Below are 12,524 nucleotides of genomic sequence, written 5' to 3'. Positions count from 1 at the left end.
TTACACAAAGTAGCTGTGAGAGTTGTTGGGTTGAATCAAAATATCTGTTGAGAGTTTGTCTCCTGAGATGGAGACAGAGAGAGTGAAAAAAAGGGGGAGTGTTGCTGGAGAAGAACCAAGGGAACTTGAGGTTGGGGTGAAAGTTGGCAGCAAATTGAATAAAGCCACCAATCTCATCATGGGTGTATGAGGCAACACCAAGGTAGTCATCAAAGAAGCACAAGAAGAGTTGTGAAGCCTTGCCTGGGTAGGCTTGTAGCATGGAGCATCAGGTTACACATTTTGTAGATCTGGATTATATATTCTCTCAGGATCAGCAATAAATGACCCCTGTAGTAGATTTTGATGCCTTGTAATGAACATAAGACTTTTAGTATCTCATACCTTGTTACATGACAGCTTGATCCAAGGACGTTCAGTGGAAAGATGCAAGAAATCAATGATAGATGGGATTAATTGAAAATCTTTTTCATACTTACATTTGTTAATCCTTTCCATGGGAATTCCTATTCTCATACAGTCTGCAGACTCTGGGCTTTCTGGGAGTGGCAAATCCTCACAGTTTGGCAACTGAAGCTGCATAAGAATGAGTGGGTTTGACCTCGCAATGATATATTCTGTTTTGCACAGATCATTTTCCAGAACTTCACACTCATCCCGGCATAATTCCCGTGGTTTGGGTGTACGGGAATTATCATCACAGAGCGGGAACACAAAATGGCAGAATGACGGGATGGCAAACTGTGAGCACTGATCCGAGAGATGAGTGGAAGTGCCAATCATAGTAAATGCAGCTGAAATGTGAAAACAAAATTAGACTTGAAAATCACGGCTTTTGATCTCCAATGATTAAATATATTACAATAATTTACTTTTACTTGTTGTATACGTTCCCTTTACTTGATCATGTTAACTTCGTCAAAATATTTCACCACAATATTAGTCTTCAGAACAGAGGCAGTTTTTGTGTCAAAACAACATTGAAAAGAGTGAAATTTAAATGTAACATAGTTTATTTCGAATTAAAACCCCCAAAAAGTACACCTCCATACATAAGTTTTTTTAAACATAAAGTTTAATCAGCCTTACTTGAAAGGGAAATTATGCTTTTAAACAAAACATGCTTGTGTTATCAGTGATCCAATGCTGCTGGTCATGAATGCTAATCGTTCCAGATTTAAGTATATTGCTCACAATTGATTGAAGTAATTCATCAATTTTGGTTTGATAGAATAATCTCTTCCACATTTACTTCTTTGGAAAATGATTTGATTTAAGGCTAATGACCACCAGAATCCCCAAAGTCCACATTAAATCCTAAAGGGGCCAAATTTTATCCATTTCTTTCCAACTAATACCACCAGTAATATCTGACAAAGCTTTATTGGCCTGGTTGCAAAATGGTGCTGAACAAATAAGAATTGATTGCATAAAGGCTGCAGGCAGCATTTCATATGAACATCTAAAACTAATTATAATCTATTGTCAAAAATACATCACCTAAATGATTCAACAGCTTCCACATTCAATTCTAGATCTTCATTCTTTACAGATATGCCAGTAAATCACTTCCTTTTCCTTTGTTATAATTAATTGGGCAAATACTGTTTCACAACTGCAACATCTCAAAATATCTATGGGCAGCAATTGCATCCCTCTACCATATGGTGTCTCTATACTACAGGGAGTGAATATTTATCTCTACATTCATACTGCTAACATAGTGGACCTTTGTTACTGCTTGAAAATCCTGCACTCCTCAACACTGGAAATGCATATTTCAAGTAAACATTTGCTCAAAAACACTGATGTTAATCTGATCAATAGAAGGAAGGAGGTTAATGAGTCAAATATTCAGTCTTGACTTGAGAAATGAACTGACTGCACATGTTGGAAACATATTTATCTGGCATTCATTTGCTGGGACCTTGGTCATTTCATTGATGACTGAAAGTTTGTAAAATATTTGAGCACTGAAAACAGTTTCTATTATTAGTGGTGTTACCATCTTAGCATTAACATGTTCAATGAAGACTTGTAGACAGTAAGAAAGCTGGGAAGCAGTATAAAGAGAAGGCAAAAATAAAACAAAGCAAGGGGAGTGAAGGAATACCTGGTAACAAAAAGCAAAGACTGCAAATCTTCTGGACCAGAAAATGTGACTCAAGCAAGAACCCCAATTTATCCTTCTTAAAGCTAAAAATGAGAATCTTCAGACATCACAATTTTGCACAGATTTCATTTTTTTTAATGTTCAAAAGTAATTCTGGGTAATGTAATAGTTTCTTAGCATTTTAGTTTAAATTAAATCATAGAAATGGTGAGTTTTGACCCTTGTGATAACATAACATTGTGGCAAGAGCCTGCTTTACAAAGTGCACGATTTTCATTTCCACTGTAAAAGAATAAACTGACTACAAGATTGCAAAGGATCAAATTCACTCTTGCTAAAATATCTTGTATTCCTCTTATACATGCATCTTATATAAATTTGTTTCCCGTGAAGATACACCAAACAGGAATTCAATCATTAAATAGCAGCAAAGCTGGGAAGGAAAAAATTGAAGCATCTGACTCAAACTGTGGAAGGCGCAAAGTCAAATCAGGACATAGATAACATCACAAGGAGATAGTGTACTTATGATAGTAGGAGGCAAACTTGTGCAAACCAAACTAGGACAATTCTAAATTGTTTTTGTTTCAACTTTTAAATTGAGTCACTCTTAACTACATACATACCATTAAAAGTTAATTATTATTTTGGAATTTTCCAATTACATTCTTTTATTTCACTGACCTCAATGATATACCTCAAGATGATGGTCGTATATTATTAAACAAGGTTTTAATAAACAGAAAGAGAAAGTACAACAACAGCTGGGGTTCAAAAACGAGAAAGAAATGTCACTGAAAAATGCGGACTCTGTTTGAAAGTGTAGACAATCAGTTTGGATGGCATGCACAATGGTATAAATATATTTTTCAAGATCTGTCTAGACATTTTTAAATGAGCGGCTTGTCTTGTAATGTATTTTTGATAAAAAGTTATCATTCTCTCTTCAAATGCAAATACCTAATTAGCTGCGATAGGGGATTAGAATTGCTTACCAGTAATTCGGTTTTCAATTTCTCCTTGCATCTGGAGGGAATCAACATAAATGCTCTGGTTTCCAATGAATCGGGCACAGGCAACTCCTCTGTATGGTTGGCAGAATCCATCTTCACTGTCATCGTCACTGCAAAACAAGGACTTTTTTTTTGAGAGCCTACATTGGGTATCTCAAAGAGATATATGGGTTTGTGATGCACAAACCTCTTCAAACAAGGGCCACATTGCAAAACATAGAGCATTACAGCACAGTACAGGCCCTTCAGCCCACAATGTTGTGCCAACCTATCTATACGAACCAACTCCGCAACCAATCAAATCATTCCAACATCATACCCGTAACCCTCTATTTTTCTTACATCCAAGCACTCATCTAAGCCATCGTTCAATGTCCCAATTGTATCAGCCTGCAGCACCACCCCTGGCCATGTACTCCAGGCACGCACCCACTCTCTGTGCAAAAACCCGAATCTCTTCTGCTGGCCACTCGTGAAATTGAGTGAATTTTGGTTCACTCCAAAGGTGAACATTTGCACCTTATTCTGCACAATACTGCTGCTGCAGAACAGATTTCATGACACATATTCGTGACAATGAACCTAATTCTGATTCTGAAACAGGTTTCATTTCATTTTATCCAGATATTGAGATTTTAAGTCGTGCCCATGAAGAAACAAATGCTAGCATTTAATGGCCACTTGGTGTTTCTTCAGATTGATTACAAATAATGCTTTCCTTACAATGCAGAGAATTATTACTTGTGTTTTATTACTGAGGTTTAACCAGATCAGCTGATTTTATGGCCCTTATCGGCCCAGGAGACTCGGTAAAAGGCACAACCTGAAGATTTGTTACCACCTGCTTTATTAGTTATTTCTGGACCAGGCACATCTTCCTGCTCTGGCTCAGTGGAGCCCAATGTGCTACAAAATAGACATAGTAAAACCCTCACTTGGAAAAGAGAAAATTCCACCAGGTGGACAAGAAGATTTTACAAGATAACTGCTCTATGCATGATTGAATGTGTTGAGAGTTAAGAACTATTTCATCGAGTATTACCGTAAGCATCGCATGCCGCCAGTCATACCCTTTTAAGCAAATTTTAAAATCTAAAACTTGTTGGTAATGCATAAATAACTATATTAAATTTGAGACCAGATTTCGATTTCAGTTTATCACTGACAAACTGAAATATTATTCATTATCTTTATTTCTTGCTTCGGATCCACTCATGAAGACAACTTCACTTATCCCAAATTGCTAGCATGTTTATTAGGTCATTCATGCTGCACGCAGCCATGCTTAATTTGTGGAGGAGTTGCGGATGAGATGAACATTCTACCATCATCAGAAAACATCTCCACATTCAACCTTATTGCAGCAACTTTGATCAATAAAATAGTCGCTTGGAAGCTAAGTGAGGCGTATATCTGTGACGTGTTTCTTGAACGAACATTGGTAAAGAAGCTCAAATGAATTTACTTAAACAGTCTTTATTAATAAAAAGGGCTAACATCTGTAGTGTCATTCATTATCAATAGCAAAAAAAAAACTACTGTACAAGAAAGTAACATTCTAGCAAAATACCAATTAATCATTACACATAACGTGTAACATTCTAACATCTGTATAGCGTCTGTGTAACTTTCCATTTAATAATCGACAGAAATTATTGTATATGTGCTTTGGATCATGAAGTTACCATACATGTGCTTATATTGTTTATCCATACTGAAACACTGTATTTTTCACTTTGGTCAAATTTCCTTTGTTTTTCATAGAACCTTAATATAACCATATACAGTTACAGCACAGAAACAGGCCAGTTTGGCCCTTTTAGTCCATGCCGAACACATTCTCCCACCTAGTCCCAATGACCCGCATAACCTTCCATTCCCCTCTCATCCATATACCTATCCAACTTTTCCTTAAATATTAAAATCAAGCACACATCTACCACTTTGGTTGGAAGCTCATTCTATACTCCCACCACCCTCTGAGTCAAGAAATTCCCCCTCATGTTTCCCCTATACATTTCCCTCTTCAAGTTCAATCCATGTCCTCTTGTTTGATTCTCCTTCACTCTCAATGAAAAAGCCTGTCCACATTGATTCTATCTGTCCCCCCTCATAATTTTTAATACCTCTATCAAATCGCCCTCTTCTACACTCCAGGGAATAAAGTCCCAACCTGCTCCACCTTCCTCTGTAACTTAAACCCTGAAATCCAGGCAACATTCTTGTAAATCTCCCCTGCACTCTCTCTATTCTGTTTATATCCTTCCTGTAATTCGGCGACCAAAACTGCACACGATATTCCAAATTTGGCCTCACCAATGCCTTATACAACTTTAACATGACATCCCAACTCCTGTATTCAATACTCTGATTTATGAAGGATAACATAACAAAAGCTTTCTTCATCATTACCTGCAACTCCAGTTTCAGGGAATGATGTACCCAAATTTCTAAATCCCTTTGTTCTACTGCACTCAATTGTCTACCATTTAACATATATGACCTCTGTGGATTATTCCTTGCAAAATGTAGCACCTCACACTTGTCAGTATTAAACTCCATCTCCCATCTTTCAGCCCAATCTTCGAACTGCCCTTTATCCCACTGCAAACTTTGAAAACCTTCCTTGCTGTCTACAACACCACCCACCTTAATATCATTGCACACTTACCACCCTATCATCCAGATCATTAATATATAGGACAAACAACAATGGACCCAGAATCAATCCCTGAGGCACTCCAACTCCCATACAAAATTGTTGAATCCATTTCGTACTTTAACATTAATATCTAATGATTGAACCTTCCTAATTAACTCTTATGCAGAACCTTGTCAAAGGCCTTACTAAAGTCCATATAGACATCCACAGCCTTCCCTTTGTCAACCTTCTTCATAACCTCCTCGAAAACAATGTTGACTGTTCCTAATTAGTCTCTGGTTAGCCAAATAATTGTAAATTCCATCCATTAATTTACCTACCGCTGACATCAGATTCACAGGCCTATAATTAGCCAGTTTACTTTTAAATCTTTTTTTTAAACAGTGGAACGACCTGACCTACCTTCCAATCCTCTGGCACCTCTCCCTGGCTAATGACATTTTAAATATATCTGTCAGAGCCCCTGCTATTTCTACATTAATGTCCCTCAAGGTGTAGGGAACATCTTGTCAGGACCTGGAGATTTATCCACCTTTATTCTATGTTTGGGGGTAATTTTTTTTTGGAGAAGCAAATTCAGTTCTTCTTAACAACAAATTATTTTCCAACAGTTTCTAACTTGATTGTGAGGGACACCATTAAATCATATCTTACACTGGTATCTCATTGGCGGAGACGTTGCTGCGACTGCGGCAACTCGGGTGACAAAAGTTGGTTTGTGCTCTCACCAAGGCGACGCCAGGACGACATCCGAGATGTCTACTTTTTTGTTGGCAATTTTAGGGTTCTTTTTTAATCTTCCTCTTTGTACAAGTTAATTGATAATCCGATATTTAAACATAGTTTGAGAATATGAGCACAATTTAGAAGGATTTTTGGATTTCAGAATTTTTCCCTTGCTAGCCCTATTATATCTAATCACCTTTTTCAAGATTTGTTGCACGATGCAACTTTTAATGATTGGCACTGATTGGGCATTAAATGTTTCAAAGATCTTTTTATCAAAATAATTTTGCTTCTTTTGAACAATTAGTGGTAAAATTGAACCTCCTCCGACCGCCGGTCCTTTGGCCGCCTGGACATCTACCCCGACTGCCGGTCCCTCGGCAGCCCGGCAGTCTCCTCCAGCTGCCTCCCCCAATCACCAGTCCCTCGGCAGCCCGGCAGTTTCCCCCTTCCCCTGACCACCGGTCCCTCGGCCGTCTCCTCCAACCGCTAGTCCTCACTTACCAGATTTTGGAGTTTTCCAGATTTTAGATGTCTGGATAAAGGATCGTGTACCTGTATTTACAAGTTAGACATTTTGTTCAATCTCAGGACCCTGCCTTTCTACAAATTCCCAAGGCAAATATTCTTGATTTACTTTTGATTTACAACTTTCTCAAAGGTTCAATATCGCTTATTTATAACAATTTTCTTGATTTAAGAATGGTCTTGTTAGTTAAGATTAAGAGACTGGGAAGAGGATTTGAATCTATCATTCTCTGATAAGGTTTGAGACTCTATTCATAATTTGATGCCTACAACCTCCCTTTGGGCACGATATTACTTATTGCAATTTATAGTCCATAGAGTACATATGTCCAAAGTTAAATTATCTCCTGTTTTTACTCTGATATAAATCCTCTATGAGACAAATGTAAAATTGCTGAGACATCTTTGATTCACATGTTTTGGATTTGCCCTGGTTTAGAAAAAATTTTGGAAAGATATTTTTCAAACATTATCTGTGATTCTTAAGTAAACCCAATATTCTGTGGACACTGTGGTTGACATTCAACCTCAGTGATTCTTAAGGATAAATTACAACCTTGTCCTTTAATTGCTCTTTTTGAATCATTTCAAGATGATGACTTCATGATGATGACTTTATTGACCAACTCAAAACCAAATTTTAACTTTGACTTCATTGATAGTCAAATGTGCAATTTTGATTAAATGGAAAGATAATACTCCACCTAAACACACACAATGGATAAATGATATTATGTCCTGTTTAGAAGTTTAGAAAAAAATTAGATATGCCATTAAAGATTCAGAGGCTAATTACCTTTTATGGACCATTTCAGCAATCTAGACTTTTAGGGATGTTATAAGCTTCGATGTTATGCTGTCTATTTCCTGGTTATCATCTCTTGATACCCACATGTTAGGTTTTTTTTTCAACCTTGTATTACAATAGGGTTTTGAATTAATGGGGGTATTTTTAAAATTTTTCTTGTAATTTGTATTGTTTAATTTTTGTATTATTGCAAATTTCAATAAAATAATTTTAAAAAGAATCAAAACATGTAACGTATAATGTTCTAATGTCCGTGTAATGTTCCGTATAACAGTCAACAGAAATTATCAATGCCTAACTCACCCTTCTCAGATTGCCCAACTGATGACGCAGGCTAATGAACCTCCCTTTCAATCCCCACACATGCTCATTAAAGAATGGGCTGCCGAGGGACCGGCAGTCGGGGGAGATGTCCAGGTGGCCGAGGGACCGGCGGTCGGAGGAGGTTCAATTTTACCACTAATTGTTCAAAAGAATTAGTGTAGAACACCCTGGCTCCAACCACTCATGCCGGGGCTGAGCCAACCGTCAGATCTTCCTCACACAGAATAACACAACTTTCCTTTTGAATTTAACATGTGATACGTCTTCAGCATGTCGTTTGGCTTTCTTCCTTTCTTTAGCATTCTGCTTCTCATAATAAGAATTTGAACTCTTAGAACCAGATTTTGAAGATTTATCTGATTCTCTTGATTTTAATGAATGAGGCTCTTTAACCTTCCCTGCAACAGATTTGCCCATCCTTTTCTTTATTTTCAACAGTTGGTTATAGATAAGGTAAGATTCAAATGACATTAATTGTTCAAACTCATCAACAGCCATAGCATTTGTAGAATCCTTCTGTAAAGAAGTCGACTGGCTCCACTTTGGGCTCCTACAAATCTCTTTAACTAGAAATGCAGCCTTTTCAACCACTCTGGCTGCATTTGCCTTTTCCTGCAATTCCAGATCCAATTTTGCAACTTCCAATTCAGACTCATTTTCTGACAGTTGATTTTGAAGCCTTTTATTAGATTTTCTCTCTGCATTCAATCTTTCGATTATTTTCTCATTATCTTCTGAGAAGATGCTAATTGAGCTGGAGTGAAAAGATCATGTGATACATTGGTACTTCTGCTTTCAGCCCCACTATAATAAACTCAAAGTGTTTGAATGTCTTCATCTTGTTTATGTTGCTGAAATTCAGTGACTTTTTCTTTCTGCATTGTTATTAGCTCCAAGATACATTCTTGATTGTGCTATTAACCAATGACTTGTTCGCTTTCAAAAGATGAATGTCCTCCTCCAACCTTTTTCACCTTGATAATGCTGAATCTCTTTCCTCAATAACTGTATTCATTTCTTCAGCAGTTATTCTTTTCTTCTGCTCTCTGGCTTTGCAAATTCTATCTACAATCAATTCTTTCTGGTTACTCTTTTCATGATTATCCAATATTTCCAAGTCCCCTTTCAACATTTTGTTCTTTGAAGGCAGTTGCACCAGTTTTGCAGTCATTTGTTTTGGTTCTGCCTCAGATTCAATTACACGCCATTGCAGATTCATTGCAGCATCTTCTAATACTTCATTGTTGATAAAAATAATTCCTTCAATATTACTTTTGATGCCTTAGATTTATTTTCAGGTTAATTTCTTATTTACAGTCTTTTGCTGTTCCCACAGCGCATCAAGTTTCACATCTGAAATCCTGTTGACACTTGTTGTTAACTGTTCCTAGCAAGATCGTTCTTTCTTTCGAATGGTCCATTGATTGTCCATCCAAGAATAGTGTTAATAGCTTAAGGTCCATCTCTCACACTTGGCATTACTTCTATTGGTTTCAGAGATCTTTGGTACATCTAAGCCAATTAGCATCTCTATCTCAGATCTATTTTCCAGTATATAAACCTTTCTCAGATATGACCACTGATCTTTACCACTTTGAAGTGCAATATTTCCTTTATACACGGGCATAGTCTTTTGTGTGTATATGCCTGGAAGGTCACAAAAATTGTCGCTGTGTATTCCAGCAACCTCTAACCCTGAAACGATGTTATTTCAATGACCTTTCCTTGTCCCATGGTTTTCAATAAAATCCTTGACTTTTTTTCCTTCAAGATTAAGCCTTTTCATAAGCCCCACAGTGCAAAATGATGCAGTGCTTTCTGGGTCAAGAAATGCATGTGTACATACCATTGCATTCCGTTCTTGGCCTTGGCTTGTACAAGCACTATTGGGAGTTTGCAGTTATCCACAGCAGCCCCAGTAAGACCACTTGTCTGAACTGAGGCTATAATCCTGTTTTCTGCTGCTTCTTTTGTTTCTGTTTGCTTCCTTTCCAATTCCTTGTTCCTTTGGTAAATATGCAGCATTCTAGGCTTCAAATTGCATGTGACAGCTATTGTCACGTCTTGCAGATTTTGCTGATGTGTCCTATACAAAACATACTCCATTTTCCTTTAAGAAAGCGATCTTCTCATTATGTTTCTTCTTTTCCATTTGTGAACACATTTCAAAAGCATGTCCACCTTCACAGAACAAAGTACTCTTCTCGGCAGTCAAACTCTCTTTTCTTTAATTACTTTATCCTTTTCCTTATTTACAACGAACACATTAGAGGGAAAGGTACTCCTTTAAAATTTCGGACTAAGCTGTGACTTAAATTCTTTAGGTCTTCGCTCACTGTTGGAGTGTCCTTGATATTTCCAAATACTGGTACAGTTGCGAACTACACATGCCATTCAAGGAACTCCACAATATCCTTAAAGGTAGCAACCTCTCTATATTTTGTCTGATGTTTACAAACTCTTGTTCTCCACAAATTTTTCAGCCTAAAAGGCAATTTGCTTGTGATGATTAATGCAATAGAAGGCAAGTTAAGCTCACGAATGCAGTCGATATCTTTCATGGCATGACAACAGCCTCTTAAAATGAGGGCATATGCTTGTAAAGCCTTTGTATCCTCCAATTTTATTGATGACCATGAAAGAACCTTCTCCATATAAGCCATTGAAATTTTATGCTCATTGCCAAAATGATCTCATAGTAATGCCTTTGCCTTAGTGAATCCCCTTTCTGGATCCATATGCAGTCAACTCCTCACAAGTTCCTTTGGCTGTACTGTTCCAAATAATAAAGACGATCTCTGGTGTTTTTATTCTTACTTTCAATATTGTGTTCAAAAGATTTAATGAATGCTTGATACTGAAATGGATCTTCAGCTGTGAGCTGAACCAACAGAACTCTTTAATGGAATCTTCGCAGGCGTTTAAATAATTACAGTTGGCGCGCTATCACAATCATCCGCCCTCTGAAGTCACATGCCTCCCAGAGTTCTTTATGCCTCCCGGCCACCAGGAACCCCTGATCCTGGGTCCCCAACTACGGATGCCAGTTTGATAATGGAGTGGCGCCGTTCGCCACACTCCGTTAAAAACTTGAATCTCCTTTTTTGGGTAAGGAATAGAGAGCTTATTGCTACATTAATAGAGGACTGCAAAGCAACTATGCATTTCTAAGATGGCCACTCTATTGCTTTCAATACAATTCGATTTCCCCTTGCAGCAGTCCAAAAGTTCCAATAAAAATTTCTGTCGACTAATTGGAGCAACTTTGATCAATAAAATAGTTGCTTTAAAGCTAAATCTGTGATGCATTTCTTGAATGAATCAGTAACAAAGCCAAATAAATTTTATTAAAGTCTTTATTAACAAACACAAAAAGGCTTACATCTGTAGTATTGTTCAATATCAATAGCAAAAAAATAACTACTGTACAAGAAAGTAACGTTCTAGTGAAATACCGATTAATCATAACACACTTACATTTATTAGGTGGCTAATGTCTGTATAACATCTGTGTAACAGTCAACAGAAATGATCGACACCTAACTCACCCTCCTCGGACCACCCAACTGACAATGCGTGCAAGCCCCTGTGCATGCTCTTTGATGAACACACTGGCCCTGGTTCCAATCATTCACTGCTGGGGCCACACTCCTTCCTACTCTGTAAATGGTGCCAACTCTCATGCATGTGGCCAGCGGGAAGAGGACTACGGACTCTGGGACACTGCTGACATCCGCAGACAAACAATAGGTAAGAAGTGAGCCTTTGGCTCTTAAACTTGATGGAAGGAAGGCCATTGGTGAAATAGATCAAGACAGTTAGGCCAAGGGAAAATCTTACAAGTTCATCTGTAGTAACATCTTGGATCTGTGATGATTGATTTTGAACCACTGCAACCATTTTCCTTTGTACAAGGTACAACTCCAATTTTGGTGCATCTTCCCCTGGCTAGACATTTATGAGGGCTCTTGATGTCACTCTCATTGGAATACTGCCTTGATATCAACAGTCATTCTCATCTCTCCTCTGGGATTCAGCATATCGTTTTATGTTAGGTCTGATGCTGCAAGTCTGGAATCGAACAGTCCTGGCCAATCCAAAACAGACATTGTCTGAGCTACATGACAGTATAGTCAATGACCGACATTCATCACTTTCTTGATGATCAAGGGAGGTTGATTGGCCAATAATTAGCTGGATTGTATCTGTCCTGAATTTTTTATGAACAGAGTACAGTTGGGCAATTTATCCCATTATTTGGTAAATGCTAGGGTGTAACTATACTGGAATAGTGGCCATTTCCCACTCGACAGCTTTCATTTGGTCCCATATCCTCCGCTATATCCAGTG

General features: G+C 37.8%; 1 protein-coding gene across 3 annotated transcripts in view; it reads right to left on the bottom strand.

Annotated features, from left to right (window-relative positions):
• Nucleotides 1-12,524, bottom strand: part of ror2 (receptor tyrosine kinase-like orphan receptor 2) — a 294,858-nt gene that overhangs the window by 16,086 nt on the left and 266,248 nt on the right. For all 3 annotated transcript variants that reach the window (XM_069928242.1, XM_069928250.1, XM_069928259.1), the window contains 2 exons: nucleotides 3,109-3,236; nucleotides 480-794 (listed from right to left, as the gene is read on the bottom strand). In XM_069928242.1, the coding sequence (XP_069784343.1) occupies nucleotides 480-794; nucleotides 3,109-3,236 (443 nt within the window). The remainder of the gene's footprint in view (nucleotides 1-479; nucleotides 795-3,108; nucleotides 3,237-12,524) is intronic.

Source organism: Narcine bancroftii, chromosome 1 (assembly GCF_036971445.1).
Source record: "Narcine bancroftii isolate sNarBan1 chromosome 1, sNarBan1.hap1, whole genome shotgun sequence".
Classification (NCBI taxonomy): Eukaryota; Metazoa; Chordata; class Chondrichthyes; order Torpediniformes; family Narcinidae; genus Narcine; species Narcine bancroftii.
Note: the sequence above shows the minus strand (reverse complement) of the source record. Positions and strands in the feature narration are given on the sequence as shown.